Below are 21600 nucleotides of genomic sequence, written 5' to 3'. Positions count from 1 at the left end.
TAGGGAAGACACGGTCCATTGCTTTGGTGTTGCAGAGGCAGAGTGATGGGTTGAGCCTGGATCCATTAACTGAATGGACCCCTTGATCATAACACTCCTCCCAGTTAGGAAGTATTGGTAAGAAGTGGAAGTGGAAGCTGTTTGCTTGGCAGAGATGTGAAAATGCAGGCAAATATGAAAGTGATTGCCCCAGATCATGACAATGGTTGAACAGTGCCATAGATGAGTCATCTCAGAATTAAAATATTGATTGTTGAAGAGAACACTTAGACAAATTATTTGGGCTAACCACAGGTCAGCAATGTCTCCAACACAAAGACTGTGTTTTGACGCTGGCTGGGCTCAGGACGTAAAAGGGAGGGTAGAACCAAATTGGATAGTGGGATCAATTTCATCTCCTGTTTCTACAGAAAGGCTAGTGAAAGTCACTCTGTTGGACTGGCTGACCCAGTGACCAAAGGTAGAGCCAAGGTCCAGCCTTCAGGACCTCTTCAGTTAGGCTTCTGTCATATAATCTTCCTTCTGCCTTGTCAACTCTGACACTACATTAGTTACTTCCATCCCTTCCCACTTAAACCCTGTTAAGTATCATTACTAGGACTGTGACTGAAATTTCTGAGGAAGGATAGTGAAGGAGTAATTCTCCATATTCTCCAGAGTTCCCTCATAGCCTTGTCTCCTGAGCAAAACCATATGCTGACCATCCTATGTGACCCTTCCCATTCTGCACACAGATATCAGGTCTTGATACTGCAGAAAGACTGAACATCGGATACCAAAAAAGAGTGGGAGAAGGCACCTCAGGCTGGAGAATATGAAAGGGCAGATGCAAGACTGCATAGTGCCTGTGCCTGCCTCCTCCCACACTGCTTGTTCTTGAGTTTTGACTTTCACTTCAAAGACACAGCAGGCCAGAGCTTTGATAAAACCCACAAAACATGACCCTGTTCTGAACAACTGTGCAGAACAGAGGTGGAAAGAGACCATAGCTGGGTGATAAAGATGATGGGCAATTGTTACCTTTCATTCTGACTCATGTAGGAGAATGCTAGTGACCACTGCAACCCAGCTGATGTCTCTAGAGCTGCCTGTAGCTGAGAATCCATGAGAAGTCATAAAGCCTGGCTGTCATGCGAAAGGACAAAGAGCTGCATAACTGAAAGTGGCTGAGTCAGAAGACAACTGGTACTTGATTGGGAAACATGCAATAGCTTATGGAGCTCTAGCCTTTAGCATTTTTTTACTCTATCTTGCATCCCTGAGTGGAGATGTATGAACCAGAGACAGAGACTGAAGGGACTACCTTGGTGTTTTCCACTTCCTGCAGCTTGGGTTGCACAGTACCTTGCTACTCATACTGTAATTTTAGTTCTGCTTGTGCTGTGCTGGGCTATCTGTTCTAGCGCTGACCATGAGAAGAGAATTGCCTGCTACTAAATCCCGAAATGATTCTTCTTCACTGTCCTTCCTCAGAAATTTCAGTCACAGTCCTAGTAATGATACTTAACAGGGTTTAAGTGGGAAAGTATGGAAGTAACTAACGTAGTGTCAGAGTTGACAAGGCAGAAGGAAGATTATATGACAGAAGCCTAACTGAAGGCTGGACCCCTGCTTACCATTCATCCAAGGACTGACAGCCAGACAAGCCAGCCAATAGTCTGGCCTTGCCCATATACAGGCCTGCCTGTTGCTGTGTATGTGTTTGCTTTTTTTTTTTTTGCCTTGGGCTGACAGGCAGCTGGGCATGTTCATAAGCCCTGTGCCTTGGCCCGGCTTTGTGCAAGTGAGGGAGGAAGGGGATTTGGCCTGGCACAGGGTGGTGACAGAAGGTGGTCACAGTTGTCATATGGACTAATTGCACTTCTAACTTGTCTTTGCTGTTTACAAGCTGCCCCCCACCAAGGACATGTGTTTCTGGCTGGCTCCTTCGTCTCAGGGTGGAATCACACAAGGCTCCTGCTCTCACTCTGGGCCCTGCTAGCCACCTTCTGTGTGCTAAGTACAGCTGAGCACAGCTTCCACCTGAGCTTTCCTGACAGATTTCTTAGGGGGTAGTGAGAAAGACAATCTGTGACTGAACACATTTATTTCAGTGAGGTGCTTAGGAGAAAATTTATCTTAAGTGATAAAACAGTCTGTTTTTTTAGTTTATATCTGACATCTATAGCTATATTTCACAAAGCCAGCTTCAGGTAAAACAATCTTGTTACTGTGATTAGAGGCTGCTGAGATTTCTGCAAACAGCTGCTTGCACAGGCAGCTCTGGGTCCCTGGGTCCTCTGTCCTTGTCCCCACCACTGTTCTGTCTCAGACAGTTAACTTCCCATCCACTGGCAGAGTAGGAGATGGAAGCAGAGCAAGGGCAGCAACGACTGGCACCTGCTGAATCTACTCTCATAAAGCCGGGTAGGGAAAAACCAACAGCTTTCACACCCTGTTGTTCTGCCATTAATAGTTGTTGCAGCTGATATTTTGCCTTGAGAAATCATTTCATTTTCTTTTTCAAGCTAGTAAATTTTGCAGATGTTACCAAATTGGAACAGGTTGCCCATAGAGGTGGTGGAAGCCCCATTCCTGGAAGTTTTTAAGACCAAGTTGGACGGGGCTCTGAGCAGCCTGATCTAGTGGGGGATGTCCCTGCCCATGGTGGGGGGGTTGGCACATTTAAGGCCCCTTCCAACCCTGACAATTCGATGATTCTATGATTCTAAATGCAGAACTAACTCATAATCTTCTTCCCCAGGGGCATCCTGGGCAGGCTTATCTCCTGCAGAGTCTCACTGCTTTACCTTGCACCCCTCTCTGGAGCTAGTGGATAACTTCTAGCTGCTCAGCCCTCTTGGTAGGAACCAAAACACTTTTAATTTTTGTACCTTTATGATATGGTAAGCCTTGTGTCACCTACACGTCATTTCCCCAAGGCTCATGGTTGTGGATATGCTTACATGCCCAAACCCCTGAAACTGAGCAAAATGAGCAGATGGTAAACCTCCATAGCTTTGGACTGGAAAATACAGACTGAGCACAAGGATTCCACTATACACCAGATTTACGTGATGGATCTGACCACAGACAGACACGTGACTGTCCTAGCCCAGGACTCATAGAGTTATTCCATATGGTCCATTGTGCATCACGGAGGTATGACAGCCATAGCTGTGCTATGCTCAAGGATATAGATTACCCTAGCTGGATGGTGGAAGCTGCTCCATGGATATGAGGCTTTGGTAACACTACAGTGCTCGTGCTGCTGTGGACTAACATGCTGATGAAAGGCACTTACTAGAGACTTCTCCTTCAGCTCCTGAGGAGCGTTCAAGGATCTTCCTTGTGTGGTACTGTTTCTCTTCACTCCCTTTCTTGCTCTTTGCTCCATCTTTCTCATTCCTTTAGCTCTATTCCTGTATCACTTGCCCATCCTCTATTTCTCCTTCATGGCATCAATCTTACTGCAAAAGAGGTAACCCTTGGAACAAAACCCTGTAAGACTTTATGCTCTCAAGAAGCAGTACAGGGTTCTCAGCATACAACTCAATGGCTCCTTTCACCTGGCTCTCAGAGGTGTTATTCACTTTCATTCATAACTCATTTTACTCAGTTCATTTCCTTGCACTGCTGATTCGGGCATGCACTTCTGTCCTCAGGTTCCCCTCTCATATACTCATACTGCTCATAGTACTTTAGAGAAGACTGCAGCACCTTTAACCCACCAGGACTCTTCATCACTCAGCTAGAAACATAAGACACTTGCACAAAGAGCAGCTGCTGGTTGGGTTCTGTGGGTAGCAGGGTGGGAGTGAGCTTCAGCAGGCAGGCTGGGAGGCTTCTATTCCCAGTGCTGGAGGAGATTACGGCAAAGAGAAGCTGGACCTCCTGGTGACTCTCTGCATGTCTTTGAAGGTAGCCATTGCCAACCTCCATTTGAGTTTACTATTGCTGGACTACCCCAGGAACTGCTGAACTGATGGGTCTCTTCTGTAGCGCTCCATAATGAAAATCTGTGGATTAAGTGGGAGCTATGATAGGCAGCTATTCTGCCCTACCCTGGAGCAGCCTGCCACCCCCCCACAGGTCCCTGGCTGCACAAGAGCATGTCAGGAATTGGATAGGGCTGGCAGAGACCTGGCTGTAACAGGATGCCCCTGTCCTTTCCTTCTGTCACTGTGGGAGTGAGATGAGTTTATGGCACGTGGTATGCAGGGGCTGCCAGGTGGCACTGGTCAAAGGAATGATGGGACCTTGAGAAGGAAAGGTAACTGGCCACCCATCAACGAGAATCAGTTTGGTTCAATGGGTGGAAACCTCACTGATGAGAATTTGGACAGAGAACAAAGTCCTGGGCTGTAACTCAGTTCACCCGGCAGGCTGAGGCTGGGAAGCTGACCTGAGGTCTCCTTAACCAGTAGACATATCACTGAAAGAACTGGAAGTCCTGGCCACGAGTTCTCATTTTCCCTTCCACCGTTTGCCTTCTTATCATTAGCTCTTATCCGCTGGACTTCAGCTTGGGACTGTATTCTTTGAAATAAGACCCCTGACTTCCTTTCATCTTGTCTCCAGTTTACAATTCACTGGACAACTTGCTCTACCTGCACTGCGGTTGCCATCACTTTCCCATTGTGGGTGCCAACACCCGACTGCCTCCAGAGATCAAACCCAGTATGTCTTGTTTTGCTCTCATTACTGTGCGAGTTCAGACAACACATGAAGAATTTCAATAGGGCTTTCTGTGTTTTAACACCTCAGTCCAACAGCAGACTGTAGCACTCCTCAGAGCTCATCCATAAGAGACTTGGCCTTAGTCTATTATGAGGTCTATTATGAGTCTCACAGCTCTGGAAGGCAATTTCTTTAGTTCCTAATTAGGACTTATGCACAGCTAGATCAATCCTATGTCAGAACCTGTCTGTGAGTCTCTGGGATGGCCATATTTTCCACTCAAAATCTTAATCTACACACTGAAACATTATCAGCTGGTCTGGAAGCAGCAGCAGCTGCCTGGAGGGATCTCCAGAATGGTCCAAAATTCCCATCTGAGACTCCTGCAGCAATTAGTCAAACACTTAATTGTGAAGGTGGCTAGGAGTTCGATCATTCGCTTGGTCTCCGGTCAGTCCACTGTCTCAGATCAGCCTGTTGCCTCATCTATGCAGCTATGTAGCAAGATTGTTTCTGGACTACCAGGGGAATGAATGGTTTAAGTGTGGTAGGTGTGGATATAGACAAAGCCCTGCTACCCAGCTGCACAACAGTTGTAACTCTAGGATAAACATAAGTTTCATACTTGCAACTTAAATTCTGTATCTCTTTCTACAGACCAAATCATTATAGAAGGAATGACATGAAAGTTTAAGCTGATCTCATCCAAAGACATAAGCATTTTGTTGTAGTTGCAGTCATTTTTGCTGGGCTGATTGGCTTGATAAATCATGAAGTCTCACAAAGATATCTATCTGCACAAACTCATGTAGTGTTTCCACAGAAGAAGAATATCCAGAAGAATATCCAGGGCATTTCTGTTGCTAGACTTGCATTCCCAATGCAAGAAAGGCATTAATACCAATGTTTAGTCAAAACAATTTTCTCTGAGCAGCTCAGTAGTTCCTTTCTATGTCACTTAATGACTCATTTCTCTTGTCTTGATTAAAATAGATCAGTCTGTAATAATTCGGTTTGGGTCTTATATACTGGCAATGTTAAGCGCATACATCCCCACAATCCATATAGGATCTAAATTCCTAATGTTGGGGAAAGCGTATGCTATAATGCCTGTATGGATTCAGGTCCTGTTTCCTGTGTTCCCAGTTTTTGGCATGGCTACTCATTTTGCCAAGCTCTGATGCAGATTTTGTTGTTCTTTGGTGACTCTGGGGACTGTTTTCTACTTGCTAGTGGAGGATGGCTGGGTAGCATCCACGTGTCAGAATTATGCAGGGTAGAACAGCAGGTCAGGACTGATGCTCAGGTTGGATTAGATTGGATTTCACATCCTTTCAGCTTGCTCTTAAGACGTTCAGCTTGCTCTTAAGGTTTGAGAACAACAGTATGGGGAAATTACTATTTTCCCATAGTTAATCATAATCAGATGATGACAAAGAAAAAGAAAGACAAATGAGAAACTCTTTGCTAGAGCTAAGGAACCTTTCCTTACAAAGAGAAAACCCAGGCAAGGCAGGCTCACTTTAGGATGGAGAGAGTTCAGATCCCTTTTCTGGCTCTTCCCTTTATTCCAGAAATTTCCATGCCGACTCACAAAGTTGTTGTTTTGCAGATCTTCCTCATTAGCCTTAAATTTACTGTCTTTGTGATTCAAATATTTTTTACTTCAGTGATAAATCTGTTCACCATTTCATTGCCAGGTCATTTTGTTGCAATTAGGAACCAAGGGCTACTACCTGTCTGCCTGCAGACAAGGAAAGAATTTATGTAGACAGATACTACTCAGATTAAATGACTAAATCTCATCCTTCAGTACAGCTTTTCAAGCAACCACTAACACACCAGTCGTGTCTGGGCAGTCACTGAAGAAGATGATTTCTTGTCTGTGTCCTGGGGCTGAGAAGAAGCATTTAAGGACAGAAAATCAGCCAATGCATGTCTTGAGACAGACTTCACAGCCTCAGAGTTGAGGAATTAATTGGATTGTCTTCACATCTGCACATTTTCTTTCCTTATAGTGCTGTTGAGAGGCTAGTGATTAGGAAATAGCTATGAATTATTCCTGAAAAAAGGGCTTATATCCTTTTTAAATTCCCCTTTTCAGGCCTGCAGCTTCACCATGGGATTCAGTTATGTCAGTATGCAGAGAGGATAAATTTACACACATTTTCTGTTGGTGAGTAAATTGTACACAAGATAAATTCAAAATGCCTAGATTAGGGGCTAGTAAACTCTGGCAGCAGGATGTAAACCAGGATACATGTAAGCAATATATACACACACTTTCTATATCCCTTTTCCATGATGGAGCATAGCCTGGGTGTGCATTCTTGCTGGTCACTCAGGTCTTGTCTTCCACAGAAATATTGGCACACAGACCAGGGGCCAGCAAGACCAAGCCTCTCATGCAGACAAGCAGGACACCTGAGCCACTGAATCACCTTCTCTGTGTGCTTGACAAGGCCTCTGCTATCTCATCTGCGGAACTACTTAAAATCTTAGAGGAACTAGCCTGTCTTCCTTTAATGACCTAGAGCAGAGCCTACAGTTCAGGCTTGGATTACAGTCCCACACTGCGCTACCACTCATGTGCAAAGGTCCTGTCCCTGTTCTGCCTCAGCCACAGAGCAATTTCTTGAAGCAAAATGAGATTTCGTTTTTGCAATACCTTAAAGGGACTGTTTCACTACAGAGATTCTTGTTACCACATCTCAGTCCCTTGGATGCTTGCACTGCTGCATTGCAGTAGCTGAAGCTTCCAGTGCTGAGAGTGCGCCAAGGATTCAAACACCCGTACTCGCTAACCCCTGCCTCAGGAATCCAAATTTGACTGGGACTTAGTAACATGACCAGCTTTAAACCGCTCCCTCCAGAACTAAGTTTCATCTTCTCCCATGCTTAGTTTCAGCCAAGAAATGAAATCACTGCTAAACATCCACTGAACTCTGTTGGCCTTGTTAGCTTCTGCACTTTTGCTCAAAAGCAGTAATACTCAGTGCTCAGTTTTGAAAAAGGGCCATCTCTGCCTATGTTCTCTGCTCTTCCTAAACAAGCAGGAACTGAAGGTTACACATTTTTTTTTTGTATTAATGACAAAGGAAAAATCACTGCAAACTTTCCTTGCCAAGGAAAAAGATAAGGCTGTGCTGATCTGTCCATCTCCTAGGCACCCACATGGTCCAAGCATGAAGGAGCAAGAGAGCAAGCCTGACCCAGATGCGGAGGAGTCAAAAATGGAGTGCCCATGGAATCTGTAGCAGTAGCTTTTCTTAGGGAGTGAGTCACCATAGCTGAAAAGCGAGGCAGTGAGACAAGTATTAAGAGGATGTTCCAGTGCAACCTAGTGCTGTAGTTGCTCGGCAGAAGATCTTTCCTAAGTAGGTTCTCAGTCATTTCAGTCACTCCTGCTTCACCAGTGCTCACCGCACATCACCTTCTGTCTCTTTGAGCTCATTCCCATTCGCTAGCACTTGCACTCGCTTTACCTTAACTATTAGTGCTGCCCTTAAATCACAGGCAGTGCTGGAAACTTGCCTTTCCTGGCCTTTGGCCTCCTTCCAATTACAAGGGACGTGTTAATGAGAAGACCTCATATCTAACCGTCTAGGCAAGGCACTTGCAAAATGCCAGCCAGCACAGTAGCTGGTTGTGAAGAACAGGAAACCAGCTAATGTCAGCTCAGCCCGAGATTCAAACAGCAGCAGAGAGCAGGGAGAATTGATGATCCCCGGGGGTGAGCCCATCAAGAGATGGTTCAGGGGGCCTCGTGGAAGTGTTCTGTTCACTGGAAAATCCATCTGAGCGTGAGGACCATCAGCTCCTGCCAGTGGGTTATGGGGACTCACACCTGGCAGCAAGCAGCAGAGGAGTCAGTGGTGTACGCGTGGGAGAAAGGTCAGGAGATTGCAGAGGGCTTTTCACTTGCGAGATGTGTGATGGGAATGGTCACTGAGTGATGAATATGAGCAGCTGGCAGAGAAGTTCACCACGAGATAGCCCAGTTAGAGAGTGGGAACTCAGCAATTTTAATATTGGACAGGTTTTTTACGATACTCTGAGAACTAGGTGCCATAAGGCACATAAATCAAAGCAGCTTCTTGAAACTGAGACAGTCTGAGGCCCTGATGCCCTGAGATCAGAGCAGCTGAGGTGACACCAGATAGTCCCCTGTGTACATGGGCTCTGTTTATGCCAGCAGTGAAACCCCTCTCTCCTCATCTGGAGTGAAAAAATAAATGATATTTTTGAGGAGTCAGCTTGGTTACTTGTGAGTTTTAGAGAAACAGATAGTTTTCTTCATGTGGTGCAAAAAGGCACTATACTGTTTCAGAAAAGAACAAATCTTTAAATTCAAATTAGACTTTTAAACATTTGGGTTACATTTGTTTTTCTTTTAGAAACAAACCATTTCAAATTAAATGTGAACTCAAGAATTCAAGAATTTTAATGAGCTGAAATTTTTTGCTTATTGACATGGTACAATATTGACCCAAATGTAAAACAATGTTTTCTGCCAGAAATTAAGGCATGGGAAGAATGTTCTCTCCCTGTAACTTTGCACTGTGTTCCAGGAAAAGAGGTACACTTAAAGGACTCTTTAAAAGTCTTAGGCAGCTACATGATTTTGACAATTCCTTATGAGAATCAGAAACAATTTGCCAGTTCATCACTGCTAGCTGGTTATTCCTTGTTCTTGAAATTAACCAGTTTTTTCTGTAATACAACGTTTGAAAAGCTTGCGTGGGCATAGTTTCACTTAGATAATAAGAATGCCTGTACCACATCAAACCAAAGGTGTAGTACGATTCAATATCCTGTCTCTCAAAAAATAAAGATAAGAACAGGGCAAGCATATGGTGATAGTTCCTCAAAGACACTTTCGAGCTTTCAGCAGATTTTGACTTAAGAGGAGCTGGCACATAGATGGAAACTTTAAACATAGTGGTCCTAGATATTTTTTTCCCCTCCATGGATTTGAGAACCAAACAACACATTGGAGTTCAGGGAAAGGAATAGAGACTCCTTGGCAGCACAGCCAGCTGGTGCAGAGAAGGAAGAAAGAAATCTCCCTTGATTTGGATGGAGGCAGAGAAGAAATGAATCACAGAATCATAGAATGTCTTAGGTTTGAAGGGACCTTAGAGATCATCTAGTCCAACCTCCCTGTCATGGGCAGGGATGCCCTCAACTAGACCAGGCTGCTCAAGGCCTCATCCAAGCCGACCTTGAACATCTCCAGGGAGGGGGCATCCACAACCTCTCTGGGCAATCTATTCCAGAGACTTGCCACCCTCCAGCCAGTAGAACAGGAATCCCTGAGACACCAGGACAGTGCAGATGAGTAATCAAGTCCAACATCGTAGTTACTCTCAGCATTCTGAAGTTCCTTGTTACTACTCTCTCTTTAGCCACTGCCCTGGGATACTTTGAAGATAAAGCTGCTACAGTTGTGATCTTTTTCTGTTGGCAGAAAATGCTGTATCCCACCAAGCATTTATAATCCTGTGTTGCTCAGCTTCTCAATTTTTCTGATAGGGAGAGAGAGCATACGGGAGTACCCCAGCCCACAGAGCTGATGCCTTTGGCAACCCTTGATAACATTACTCACACTGACATCTGTTTTTCTTATTCTAATGTATTTTTCTTCTCTTCCCAACTAAAGTTCCCAAGTGCCCAGCATTCACTGTAAACAAGATTGTGCCAATTTTCTTGAGGTACCCCAGTTTTCCTTTGCTCTCTCCACATTGCACAGCCCTTCTTCTGATGCGCGTACACCAGGCAGGTATCACAGGGTCCTTCTCTTACAGAGAATGTAGCAAAGCCTTACCCCCAGTTATCTGAGTTTAGCAAGCTGTCTCTCTTGTATCACAGAGATGAGTTGTTTACGAAGCAAACACTGTCAGTCCATTTAATTGGCTCTTTAACATGGCGAGAAATGTTCCCTGGCAGCGAGGTCCTGGGAAACCCTCCAAGACATGAAACGGAGAGGTATTTCTGTGCAGGGAGGAGAAATCAGGCTAAGTCTCCCAGACTCAAACCTCACAAGTGAATCATCCCTCCTTGGATGATGGTAAGAGGCCAGGGGTGTAATAAGCACCCACACAGCCAATATAACAGTAATTTTTAACAGTGCAAGGGATGGTCATGCCATCTGCCATTCTGCTACAGAAAAGAGCAGCTCCCATGTGCTCTCTTTTTTTCGTAGAGCATAAAGACATACAGCCCAGGCATACTCTGGAGCCAGTTAGCTTGGTTTAGGTAAGTCTGGGTCTAGGTATCCTCATACCTAGGTGTCTTGATATTACAGCAAAAGCAAGCAAACCCACGTTAGCAAGATTGCTTGGCTTGTGCTACTGAAAACCCTGTTGTTGCCTGTAAACTTGTCAGATTGGATTGTTTGGATGGGAATTCATGCTATGAGGCATCATTCTCCACATAGAACAGAGTCAAAAATGATCAAACAGCAGGTTTTTTTCCTAAGCAAAGGAAAAATATGTTTGCATTAAAAAGTGTCAGTTTGTAGAAAAACAAGAATATTGTTTTACAGCTGTGCTAGACACTATTCCTGAAAAAAAATCCCCTCAGACCTGCTTTCACCGAATCACTGCAGCCCACTCAAAACTAGAAGCCCAAGGTGCGCAGCACCCCACAGCTGCTATGGGCCAGGTGCGACCGGGACGGATGAAGAGTATGAAGATGTGGACATGAGAGATGTGAACACTTGGATTTAAGAGAACATGTGGGACCAGTCATGAAATTAGCTCAGATAAACAAGCCTTTGAGGGGAATTCAGAAAGATTCGGGTCTTGGCGATGACACAGACGTGCTATGTCAGCGATGCTGGGAAAGATCTGCCCGGCTGCTTCAGCTGTTTTTAAAAAAACGTCTGGTTGCAGTTTGCGTCGGCAGTGACATGCGTGCGTTGCCCTCCAGTGGCGAATTTTCCTGCGGCCCTCAGCCCCAAACACACGCCTAGGCAAGGCTTTTCCTGATGGTTCAAATGCATCATGATTAATTTGAGTATCAGTGTTTGTCTCCCACAACCTTATCGTTTGGTCTGGTTTATCCGGCCAGAGGCAGCCTGCAGTACAAAAACACAATACTCTTCTGCCAAAGCACAAATTCAATTATCCCTGCTGTGAGTGTACCAGTTTTGAGCCCCACTGGTTTTGTTAATTTGGTGTAATACTTTGGTATTAATTATCATTAATTTGGTTTAATATATTATTTTGATTTAATATAGCATAATGTGTTGCATCCTGTGGTGAAACAATTGAGAATGCTAATGCTATACATCTGTTATGCTGAAGAGCAGAACTACAAGCCTTTAAACAAACCTTTTTAAAAAAAAATTATCAAAGCTCCACCATCAAGCTTCAGACTTTCCATACTAACATTTAGTTGAACATTAAAAAATATTTATATACAGAGCACAAACCCTTTACTTCTGTTAGATCAGCAAAGCCACAATTTAATAATTTTTAAAATCAGTTGTTCTGTGTTCCTAGAGGTTCCTGAGTTAGGCAACCATTTACAGTCAAAACTTGCGCTTGGAAGTAAAAAAACCAAACCAAGTAAACACAGCACCGCGTAATTCTGACCAGGTCTCAGCTCATCCATCCTTAGAAACTGCCACGCTGAAGATCTGTCCAACATTACTGTCTACAAGCTCCAAGCTGCTCTGAACCAAGCCCAGGTACCACCTGTGGAGCACAATCGTAGCTTTTGCAGCGCTGCCTGCACGAAACTCTCCCTCCCCTGCTTCCTCCCCAGCTCCTTGTCAGGATGTCCCAAAGCAGAGCAGCAGAATTCATGTGCAGTACTGACTGCCCTTTTCTTCCTGGCATTTCACTTTTTAAAGGAGTTATGATTTCTAAGCCACACCAGAAGAAAACTAGAGAAGAGCCAATAGGTGAAGCTTTGAAACAATTTGGTAATGGGATTCACTGATGCAGACAGGCTCTAGCTGGGATGGAGTTAATTTTCTTCATAGTGGCTGGTACGGAGACATGCTTTAGATCTGTGACCAAAACAATGCTGAAAACAAATTAATGTTTTAGCTCTTGCTGAAGGGTGCTACTTGCACAGCATAAAGCCCCGCTCTGCTTCCTACTCTGTCCCTGCCCCTGAAGCAGGCTGAGGGGACGTGCGAGAGGTTGGGAGTGGGCACAGCCACACAGGTGACCTGAACTAACCCAAGCAATAGCCTGCACCACATAACGCTGCGCTCTGCAATAAAATGCTGGGGGAAAGGAGGAGGATGTTCAAAGTGATGGAGTTTGTCTTCCAAAGTCAGCATTACATAAGATGAAACCCTGCTCTCTTGGGGATGGATGAAAACCTGCCTGCCCATGAGAAGTGGTGAAGAGATGTTTTGCTCCACCTGTTAAACAGTCTTATCTCAGCCCCCCAAGTTCTGTCACTTTTACTCTTTAAGATTCTCTCCCCCATTCCCTATGAGAGTGAGCAAGGGCTGTGTATTGCTTGCTTGCATTCTGGGGTTGGTCCCCAACAGGAGCTGAAGTGAAAAAACAAATGAAATGAGTTTTCTCACTTCTTGCCTATCCCATGAAAAACTTCAGTATGAGGTGGAAGAGATACATTAGCAAAATTAAATTACCCTCTTTGGAATTCTAGCTGCACCCGTTTTCTTCTTGTGCTACTGAACAAAGAGCTGGCTCTATGTGAGTCAATGTAGTTACGGGATTTTACATTCAGAACGTCAGACTCCAGCAGCAGTAAAATTCACTAACTGTTGCTGTCCACTGAACTGCATGTAAACGAAGATAATCTGGGAAAAGGCAGAAGAGTAACAATGAAGCACAAGGTCCTCATTTTCTAATAATGAAAATAGAGCTTTGCAGGATTCCTTCCCAAACTATTCTGAAAATACACTTTATAATAACAACCAGTCCTGGAACTCTCCCACCATAAAAATAAAATTTGTTATTTCTACCCTTCTTCCTCTATCAACACTGAAGGATTTTGTTTGACTTGAATGACGTACAGTCACAGCAAATAATCAGAACAAGACCTACTAACTAACAGTGATCAGTAAAAACAGTTTCCTCTGTACCACTATGACACGAAACTTTAAAACTATGCATGGGAAAGGTAATGCAAATAATGTTGGTATTTTCAATATTTTCCAATCTTTTGAAATCCGCAAAAACAACGCACAGTAGTTGTGGTCTTCCACTCACTTTTTGCTCATCATTTCACATAATTTTACTCTATCATTTTAAGATCATATTGGGACTTACAAAGTGTGATCTAGTATCAGCAAGTTTTGGGGAAAAAAACCCACACTTGGCTGAATATGTATACCCCTGAAGAAACTTCCACTAGTACCTAAATGAGAAACATACTTAAAGGGCATCATAAGAGGAAAAAAAAAAAGAAGCAACCAGAAGCGTGAAGTACAGGTCCTTCAAATCTTTAGACTGAAACTTCATACTTCATATATTTAATTCATACTCACTATATTTAACATAGGAGAGCTAGTGGAGGCTACAATAATTTTCTGCTTGCTTCACTGAAGACTAACCAACCTCTTAAAATGAGCATATGTGGGCTTTGCTTGCAAGCAGCTAAGTTACTGCTAAGTTACTAAGTTAAAAAAGTGTTTTCCTTGAATATTAACACCTGTCTAAGAAAAGATGCAACAATACTTCTTGAAAAAGTTTTGAAATCACCAGTGCTAAATTGTGTTTTATTTCGAACAATGAGCTGTTACAGTATCTGAAACAAAAAGTGTCCAAAATAAATAGCTGAAGATGAAGCATCAGAATACTACCGTCTTCGCTACTGCTGTGGCCCCCTTAATGTTTCTTGCTTTTCAGCCTTCACTCTTCAGATTCTCCAGGCCTACGGATATCATCGATCTTCAGAATCATTCTAACAACCTGAGTTGCCAGAGAAATCTGCTGCTTCTTACCAATCAAGGTTTCTATAACATGCTGCTGCTTCATATCTGCCAGGAAGGAAGCAAGAGAAATTAGATACTCTCCTCAAAGCTACACATAACATTTAATGTAACATAGTTATTTCCATGTTATTTTAAAGAACTGTTAGAAGTTATTGTTCTTGGCCACCATAGTCAACAAACAATTAGTATAAACTAGAGTCTTATGTCTGGGTTCTTACCAAAGATCTTGGAACATGAAGATGCAAACTCTTTTCCCACCAAAGTCTTGCTGCTTATCACTTTCCTACATTATTTTTTTAAGAGTACAGTTTCTATACACAAATACTAGAAGCATCCTAAGGGCTGAGCAACTACTAAAGAAGTTCAAACACCGTAAGGCAGAAACACCTCATCAAAGAAAGGTTATGAATTCATACAACATCTTAACTGTGTTCCAAAATTTATCACCTGCTTTTCTGAAAAAAGTAGGAGTAAGTGTGGAAAGTGCATGTCCAGATGAACCTGAGGTTTCCACACATTGGTTCCTTAATCATCACATATTTGTTAGAGATCTATATGTGTCAATATGTGCTGGTGTGAACAACACTAAGGACTTTCCCAACCTCTTGTTTACTTCTTAACAAACTGTTTACCAAAACAACTATTTGTAGGGCTGCAGCATAAACTGGATCACTAAAACAGGAGTATTTAAAGCACAGCCTGCTCTTGCCTCATAGTGAGTAGCTTTTTCCTCTACCACAAGGGCTGGCCAACATCTTCATTAAGTGTCAGAAGAAGTTGAAGGTTTTCAAGCAATTACACATTTTCTAACTGGCAGACATACATGTATCTCTCCACTTCATTCCCATTTATTATGGCAGGGGGGCAAGAGTTCATAACTGAAGCGATGCACAGGTAAAAAGAAGAAAAAAAGGCTGAGAGGCAAAACAGTAAGCATTTTTATCTTCTGAGAAAGGAAACCCCATTACGCTCCTCCTCCTCGTCCACGCTGCAGTTCTTACCATTTGTTCCTTTCTGCAAACAATCAATGCCAAGGGCAGGATTGTTTTCTTTCACGTGCCGAGCCCGCACTTCGGTCATGGTCTGTATGGGATTCATACCACTGTTCTCTGCAAGTGCCATAGGAATTACCTCCAGGGCATCTGCAAAAGCTCTCATGGCATATTGCTCCAAAGATGGGCACTAGGGGAAAAGAAATTTAAATTAATACAGCTATTAACTCCAATAGTAGCAAAAGCAGAGTTTCACACAGATTTTACTGGGAATATGCATCTCAATAACTGAACAAATACCTTTAGATGGTAACTACCTGCAAATTAGAACCATTTTAAAAATTGTTCTTCTTCATAAAAGGAAAAAGATGCTGGTAATGTCTTCTTACAGAGAGGGGAAGGAAAACTTAACATTTGTTATCAGCAAATGTCAAGAAGTACCATAATATGTACTTTCTGGAAGCTCTTCCAAGATTTTTTGGAGTCTCTTAAGAGAGACTTAAATCCTTATTTTCCATTCATAAATTAAAGAACGTTCTAACTGTTCCTCACCTTATCTGCCGCTTCACTGACTGCCAAGGCACATGAGATTTCAGCTGCACCACCACCATATACAATACGATTATCACGAACAAGATTCCGGATAACACACAACGCATCATGAAGAGATCGCTTGGCTTCTTCAATAATCTGGAATTATAAAATAGCATAGATTTTAAAATACACACCACTGAATGCTAAGAAGATGTACTTCCTAATACAGAAACAGAAACTGCAAATAAACTGTAGGATCTTTCCATGGCTCTAATGCAGCTCTACTGCTGCTACGTTATACTATTTCAAAACACAAAATGCTAGACATCCAGTGGCAGAGAAAGAATAAAAAACAATACCCACATTTTCAACTTGTTAAATCTATAAATTGAAATGACAAAGACTTACAAGATAAAGCTTTAAATCTGGTGTATTTCCAAGACAAAAATCACATTTAAAGGCCAATGTTACTTTTAGACTGCAGTTTGAGTCAACTCCCAACTTCAAAACATGTATAAGGTTTTAACTTCAGTGCAGTATTTCTGCTTTCTTAAAAAACTCTTCAGACTAGTTATGTTCTTTTTTTTTCTTCCTAAGTTTTTTCACCCACAGGAGGACTTGACTACACTAAATGTAACTTAACACTGCAGTAGAGTCAAGAACCAGGTTAAATACATAAGCATTTAGAATGGTCTCATTCTCTGTGGTTGTTGCTTGATTTTGTTTAAACTGGACTAAAACAGAAGTGCCATACGTAGGTCTATAGCAAAACTAAATCTTTCAAAAATGCTAATATGTCTCTACTTATAAAAGTGACTCTTCCATGAGAAAAAAACAAATTAAAGAATCCACAGGCAAAATTATTTCTCTATTTACGAACTACTATGGCGTAATAGTGAGAAAACAAAGCTTTCATTCAAAAACACAGGATGTGAATCTAACAGGTGGCTTCTAGCACATAGTCACAAGTGCCTAAAATCTTCCTCCCTTCTATTTGTCCACCCTGCGAGGAAAATCTAGACAAATCCACGAAAAGTCAATATACTTTTCACAGAAACTTCACATTCTGCAGTTTACATATCAAACATTCAAAACAAACTAAGCATCTCACCATTTTATTTCCTCCTCTAATGAAAATGGTCACAGCTCGGGAATTCTGACACTGTTCAATGACAAGCATTCTGTCCTTCGTTGTTCCAAAGGAGATCTCTCGGACGATACCCGCAAAACCCAGTTTCTCTGCCGTGAGCTCACAGAAGCGAGGAACAATGCGTCCTCCAGTAGCAATGGCGATTAACTGGAGGTAAAGAACCATCAATTACTTCGTTAAGACATCTCCATCATGTTTCTCATAAAACTAGTGGAAGAGAATCTGCCAAATGTCTACTCTAAAAAAGTTATCTTCCCCGTTACTTCCAAGTATTCCAGGCGATGCCTTGTTTCTGCAAACAGCAAGACTAAAGCAGAGAAAGTCTTGGCCACATAAATTTTTTACCAAGCAATATGTACACACTCCAGTTATAAACCATAACCCCATTCGTTGTAGGTTCTTCCCACAGATCCCCAACGATTCTTCTCCATCCGTACCCAGACACACGACTAACGCTGTTGTACCCAGAAAGCCTGAACTTCTAATTGCAGTGTGTCACTTACGCAATGTTTGAGAACTGGTACAAAGCCCACTTGTAGAACATTTGACTTACTTCTATTTCAGGTCCTCCGACCCAACGAACAGCTGGCAGCTCATTCTGGAGCAACAAGTGATTTGCCTCATCATCAAAACCCCACTGGCAAATAGCAAGGTTTGCACCAGTGTCCTTTATCTGAAAGAAATATGCAACATCCACCTTCTGATCAGAACTAATACACACAGAGGAACAAAAAACAATCTCTCTATGGTTTTAATTCTCCTAATTTTCTCAAAACACAAATCTCAAAGAATCATCTAGCATACACAAAAATCAAGGTAAATTTCAAATCCGGGTGGCATCTCTTTCTCACAGTTTATGAATTTTTTTCACTTTTACTCATATCCTTCCCATTGCTTGTATGTGGTCTCCTATTAGGATTATTAGCTCATTTCCACAAATAAATCAATGCGCTATGCTACTTTGTGTAAAGACTATGAAAAATGCAAAAGACAGAGAAATAATCTTAAAGTCTACCTGTTTCACCATCTCTTCAAACTTCTCCTTTTCATATTTCTGCAGTGCCTTGTAATCTTCCACAGATGTGACATCAAGCTTATGCTTGGTTTTGGGCTTAGGTGGTTCGAATGGACAAGTAAGGATCGCAATTTTAACATCTTTAAGCTCCTATACAATTGAAAAAAAAAGAACTTGATTTTTGACCTTAGTAACACTTCTTCCTTATATTTGCAAAACACGCAGACATATCTTGAAAAACATAGGGATACTTGAAGATTATTTGAGTTACTTTAAAGTGAAACTACTCATAACCAAGTAATTTCATCAGAAGACTGAGAGCCCACTTAGAACAAATTTCACTGCTTCAAGACACTGTTTAAGCCCTTAACCTTTACTAGTGATGTCTTTTTATACTTTTTTTTTTTAAAAAAACTTCAATGAAACCATTACTTGCTCTATCCACTGTGCCCATTAAAAATACTACATACTCATCTTCACAGACACCTTTTACGTACTACACAACCAGTATTTTCCACCGGTCTTCCTTTTTATAGCATAAATAGCATCACCTCCTAGAAAAGTATTTCAGAACAATAAATATTTTAAATTGTGTCCATCTTTCTTGAAGTGCACCACACAGAGACTCAAGAGACTTTAACTACACCAAATACAATAAAAGGACAGCTTCTGGGGTGTTCCCAACAGGACAATGTGGCAACTGATGAAGATTAAGAAGCATTACTTGACACTGAGTTGCATTAAAGCATCATAAAGATCTTACATGCCACGTAAGAGTATTTCTGCTTCAAACACAGAAGTCTGCACCTGTCCTAACCTCGTTGTACAGTAACCCCCTCCCCAAATACTTCTCAAGATTCTAACTCGTTGTCTTCCAACATGAAGAATTTAATGCCCCTCTCCCCTGTCCTTCTTGACATATGGGTAAAAACCCCAAGCCCAACCACAATACTGTTTAAATACTTAGAAAATATTAGGACAGCATTTGAAGTGGGCTAGACAATCTTATTGAAGCCATTACAGATGAGAGATGCACACGGCGACATCACTTACTTTAGGCATCTGTGGATGACTGAAATCTTTATCCACAATGACGCCTTTAACCAACTGTGTATCTTCCAGTCTACCTCCCACTTTGCCTTGTACTTTGATCAGCTCAAAATCAACATCTTTACGTTCCATATCGGCTACTGTCAGTACAGCATTTACAGCAATTTCTGCCATTTGTCTGTGACAACGGTTAACTCTAGGTTTTAAAAAAATACAATAAATTTGCATTACATTCTCACAATCTGGAAAAGTGATTCTATGAATCTCAAACAGAAAAAAAACTATCACTACAGATAACAACATTTGTACGCTATATTAAATGAGGGAGTCCTGCTTGTCTGTTCACAGAAATAAAAGATGCGAAATATGCAGGAAAGAGAACTCCCAATACGGTTTGTATCAGCAGTCTTTGTGGATATACATGCAAGATATAGTTTTGAAACAAGCGAGGAGAATTAACTATTAAGAAACATTCCAGTCACAGAAACAAGACAGCTCCGCAAAGGAAGCCCTTACAATGCCTGAATTTGTACACTACATGTAGAATCTAAAATTAAACATGCACTTATAGAACTATCGTACAAGATTTTTTTTAATGAGAAAAAAAACAAAACAAAGCAAATCTTCGCAATATACACATAATTATTTTTTAAAGGTTTGCATTACTCTTGGAATTTGCGATGATGCAGAAATCTAGTGCATGTTGAATCAAAACTGATTTAGCTCTTTAACCTTGTAGACTCAATCCTTTATAGAAAAACGACTGCATCTTGAGACATGAGTCTATCAAGAAATTAGCCAAAATCAAAGAGCCTTCAGCAGCCACTCCAATAACACAAACAACAATCCAGCAATATACCAACATTTCTCCTTTCAACTCTGAATATTTTTAAGGAAAACTTCAAAATTCTTCTAACTTACACTTTAGAGCCTAGCGTTGTCTTTGCTGTCTGGATCAGAGGTTCGATGTTCTGTGGATCAACTGGAAAGCTGTCACTGATTTTGTCTAGATGGTCAATAGCAATGCGAGCTGCCTGCTCATAGCCATCTGCTATTCTGATAGGGTGAATACCACGATCTAGTAATTGCTCAGCCTGTTCCAGTAACGCTCCAGCAAGAACTATAAAACAAAATTTTAGTATGTTTACTCTTTCACAGATTGAAGCTTCATTTTTAAAGCGTTACTAAAAGATTAAAAAGTACACCTTCTGATCTTTTTCTGTAATGTTTCAACAGTTCAAGGTTTGTTAAATGACAAATTAACCTTAAACAAGTCCCTGCTTGCTAGAAAGAGAACTGCATTATGTCGGACTAACAAGATGCACGAGCATCAAGACGGACAAACAGAAGATTATAGAAAAAAATTACACTGAAAAATTTTGAAAGTACAAAGTAGTGGACTCTCAACACTGACTTAAAACGTAACCATTCTTAGAAAGACACAAAAGTGTCTTGCTGATTAAAAGACTTCTAATACAAGAGCTGACAAGAACATTGAAGCAGTAAATACTCTAAATATGTGCTGCAGAATAGCTACTGTTACTTCACAAAAAAAATATATCTTAAAATAACTTAAGCAGCTTGATTTTAAAGCTGGGAAAGTCTAGATGAATTTAAAAGCTTTTCTTACCAACAACTCCAGTAGTTCCATCCCCAATCTCATCATCTTGAGATTTAGACAGCTCTACCATGAGCTTAGCTATTTGGTGATCCACATCCATCATATTCAGGATGGTAGCACCATCATTTGTCACAGTCACCTCACCGTCTTTGTCCACCATCATTTTATCTAAGCCTAGTAAAAAAAAAAAATTGAAGCATGAATGAAAATCTAGAAAGTTCCTCCCTTAAACTGCTGAGGAGGAGTTATTCCAGTATTACCATTGGGCCCAAGGGATGTTCTCAGAGTACTTGCTACAGCTTTTGCTGCCATTATGTGAGACTGTAAAACAAAGGAGAAGCAAGTTAAATCATTGTTATGCACCCCAAAACCCGAATAATAAGCTAAGAAAAATCCAGGGAGGAAAATCTAACATAAATACTGCAATGTAACTGACAACAGCAAACTATGACTGGGAAAAAAAAGCCCCCAAACGCCTAGTTTTTATGCCAGAAAGTTATCCTGTACCTTTTCTTGCACAGCTTATACTTGCAGGGCTAAAGCAGGCAAAAGCAGAGCAGCTAAAATGACAGCCTCGAGGTTTAAAGCAGGTAAGCGACCGAAGCAAGCAACGCCACAAGGAGAAGCCAGCATCGTCTTGCTTAGCATTTA

The 21600-nt window shown here is 41.8% G+C and overlaps 1 protein-coding gene across 1 annotated transcript; it reads right to left on the bottom strand.

Annotated features, from left to right (window-relative positions):
• Window positions 1-14342: 14342 nt before the first annotated feature.
• On the bottom strand, window positions 14343-21270 carry CCT5 (chaperonin containing TCP1, subunit 5 (epsilon)). Its single transcript, XM_009878097.1, has 10 exons — window positions 21210-21270; window positions 20959-21123; window positions 20250-20448; window positions 19332-19524; window positions 18279-18428; window positions 17817-17936; window positions 17225-17410; window positions 16132-16269; window positions 15589-15769; window positions 14343-14632 (listed from the first exon to the last, which is right to left on the bottom strand). Exons 1-10 carry the CDS (start codon window positions 21259-21261, stop codon window positions 14505-14507), a joined length of 1512 nt encoding a protein of 503 aa, XP_009876399.1. The 5' UTR covers window positions 21262-21270; the 3' UTR covers window positions 14343-14504.
• Between the last annotated feature and the right edge of the window lie 330 nt (window positions 21271-21600).

Source organism: Apaloderma vittatum, unplaced genomic scaffold (genome assembly GCF_000703405.1).
Source record: "Apaloderma vittatum isolate BGI_N311 unplaced genomic scaffold, ASM70340v1 scaffold9401, whole genome shotgun sequence".
NCBI classification, from domain to species: Eukaryota; Metazoa; Chordata; class Aves; order Trogoniformes; family Trogonidae; genus Apaloderma; species Apaloderma vittatum.
Note: the sequence above shows the minus strand (reverse complement) of the source record. Positions and strands in the feature narration are given on the sequence as shown.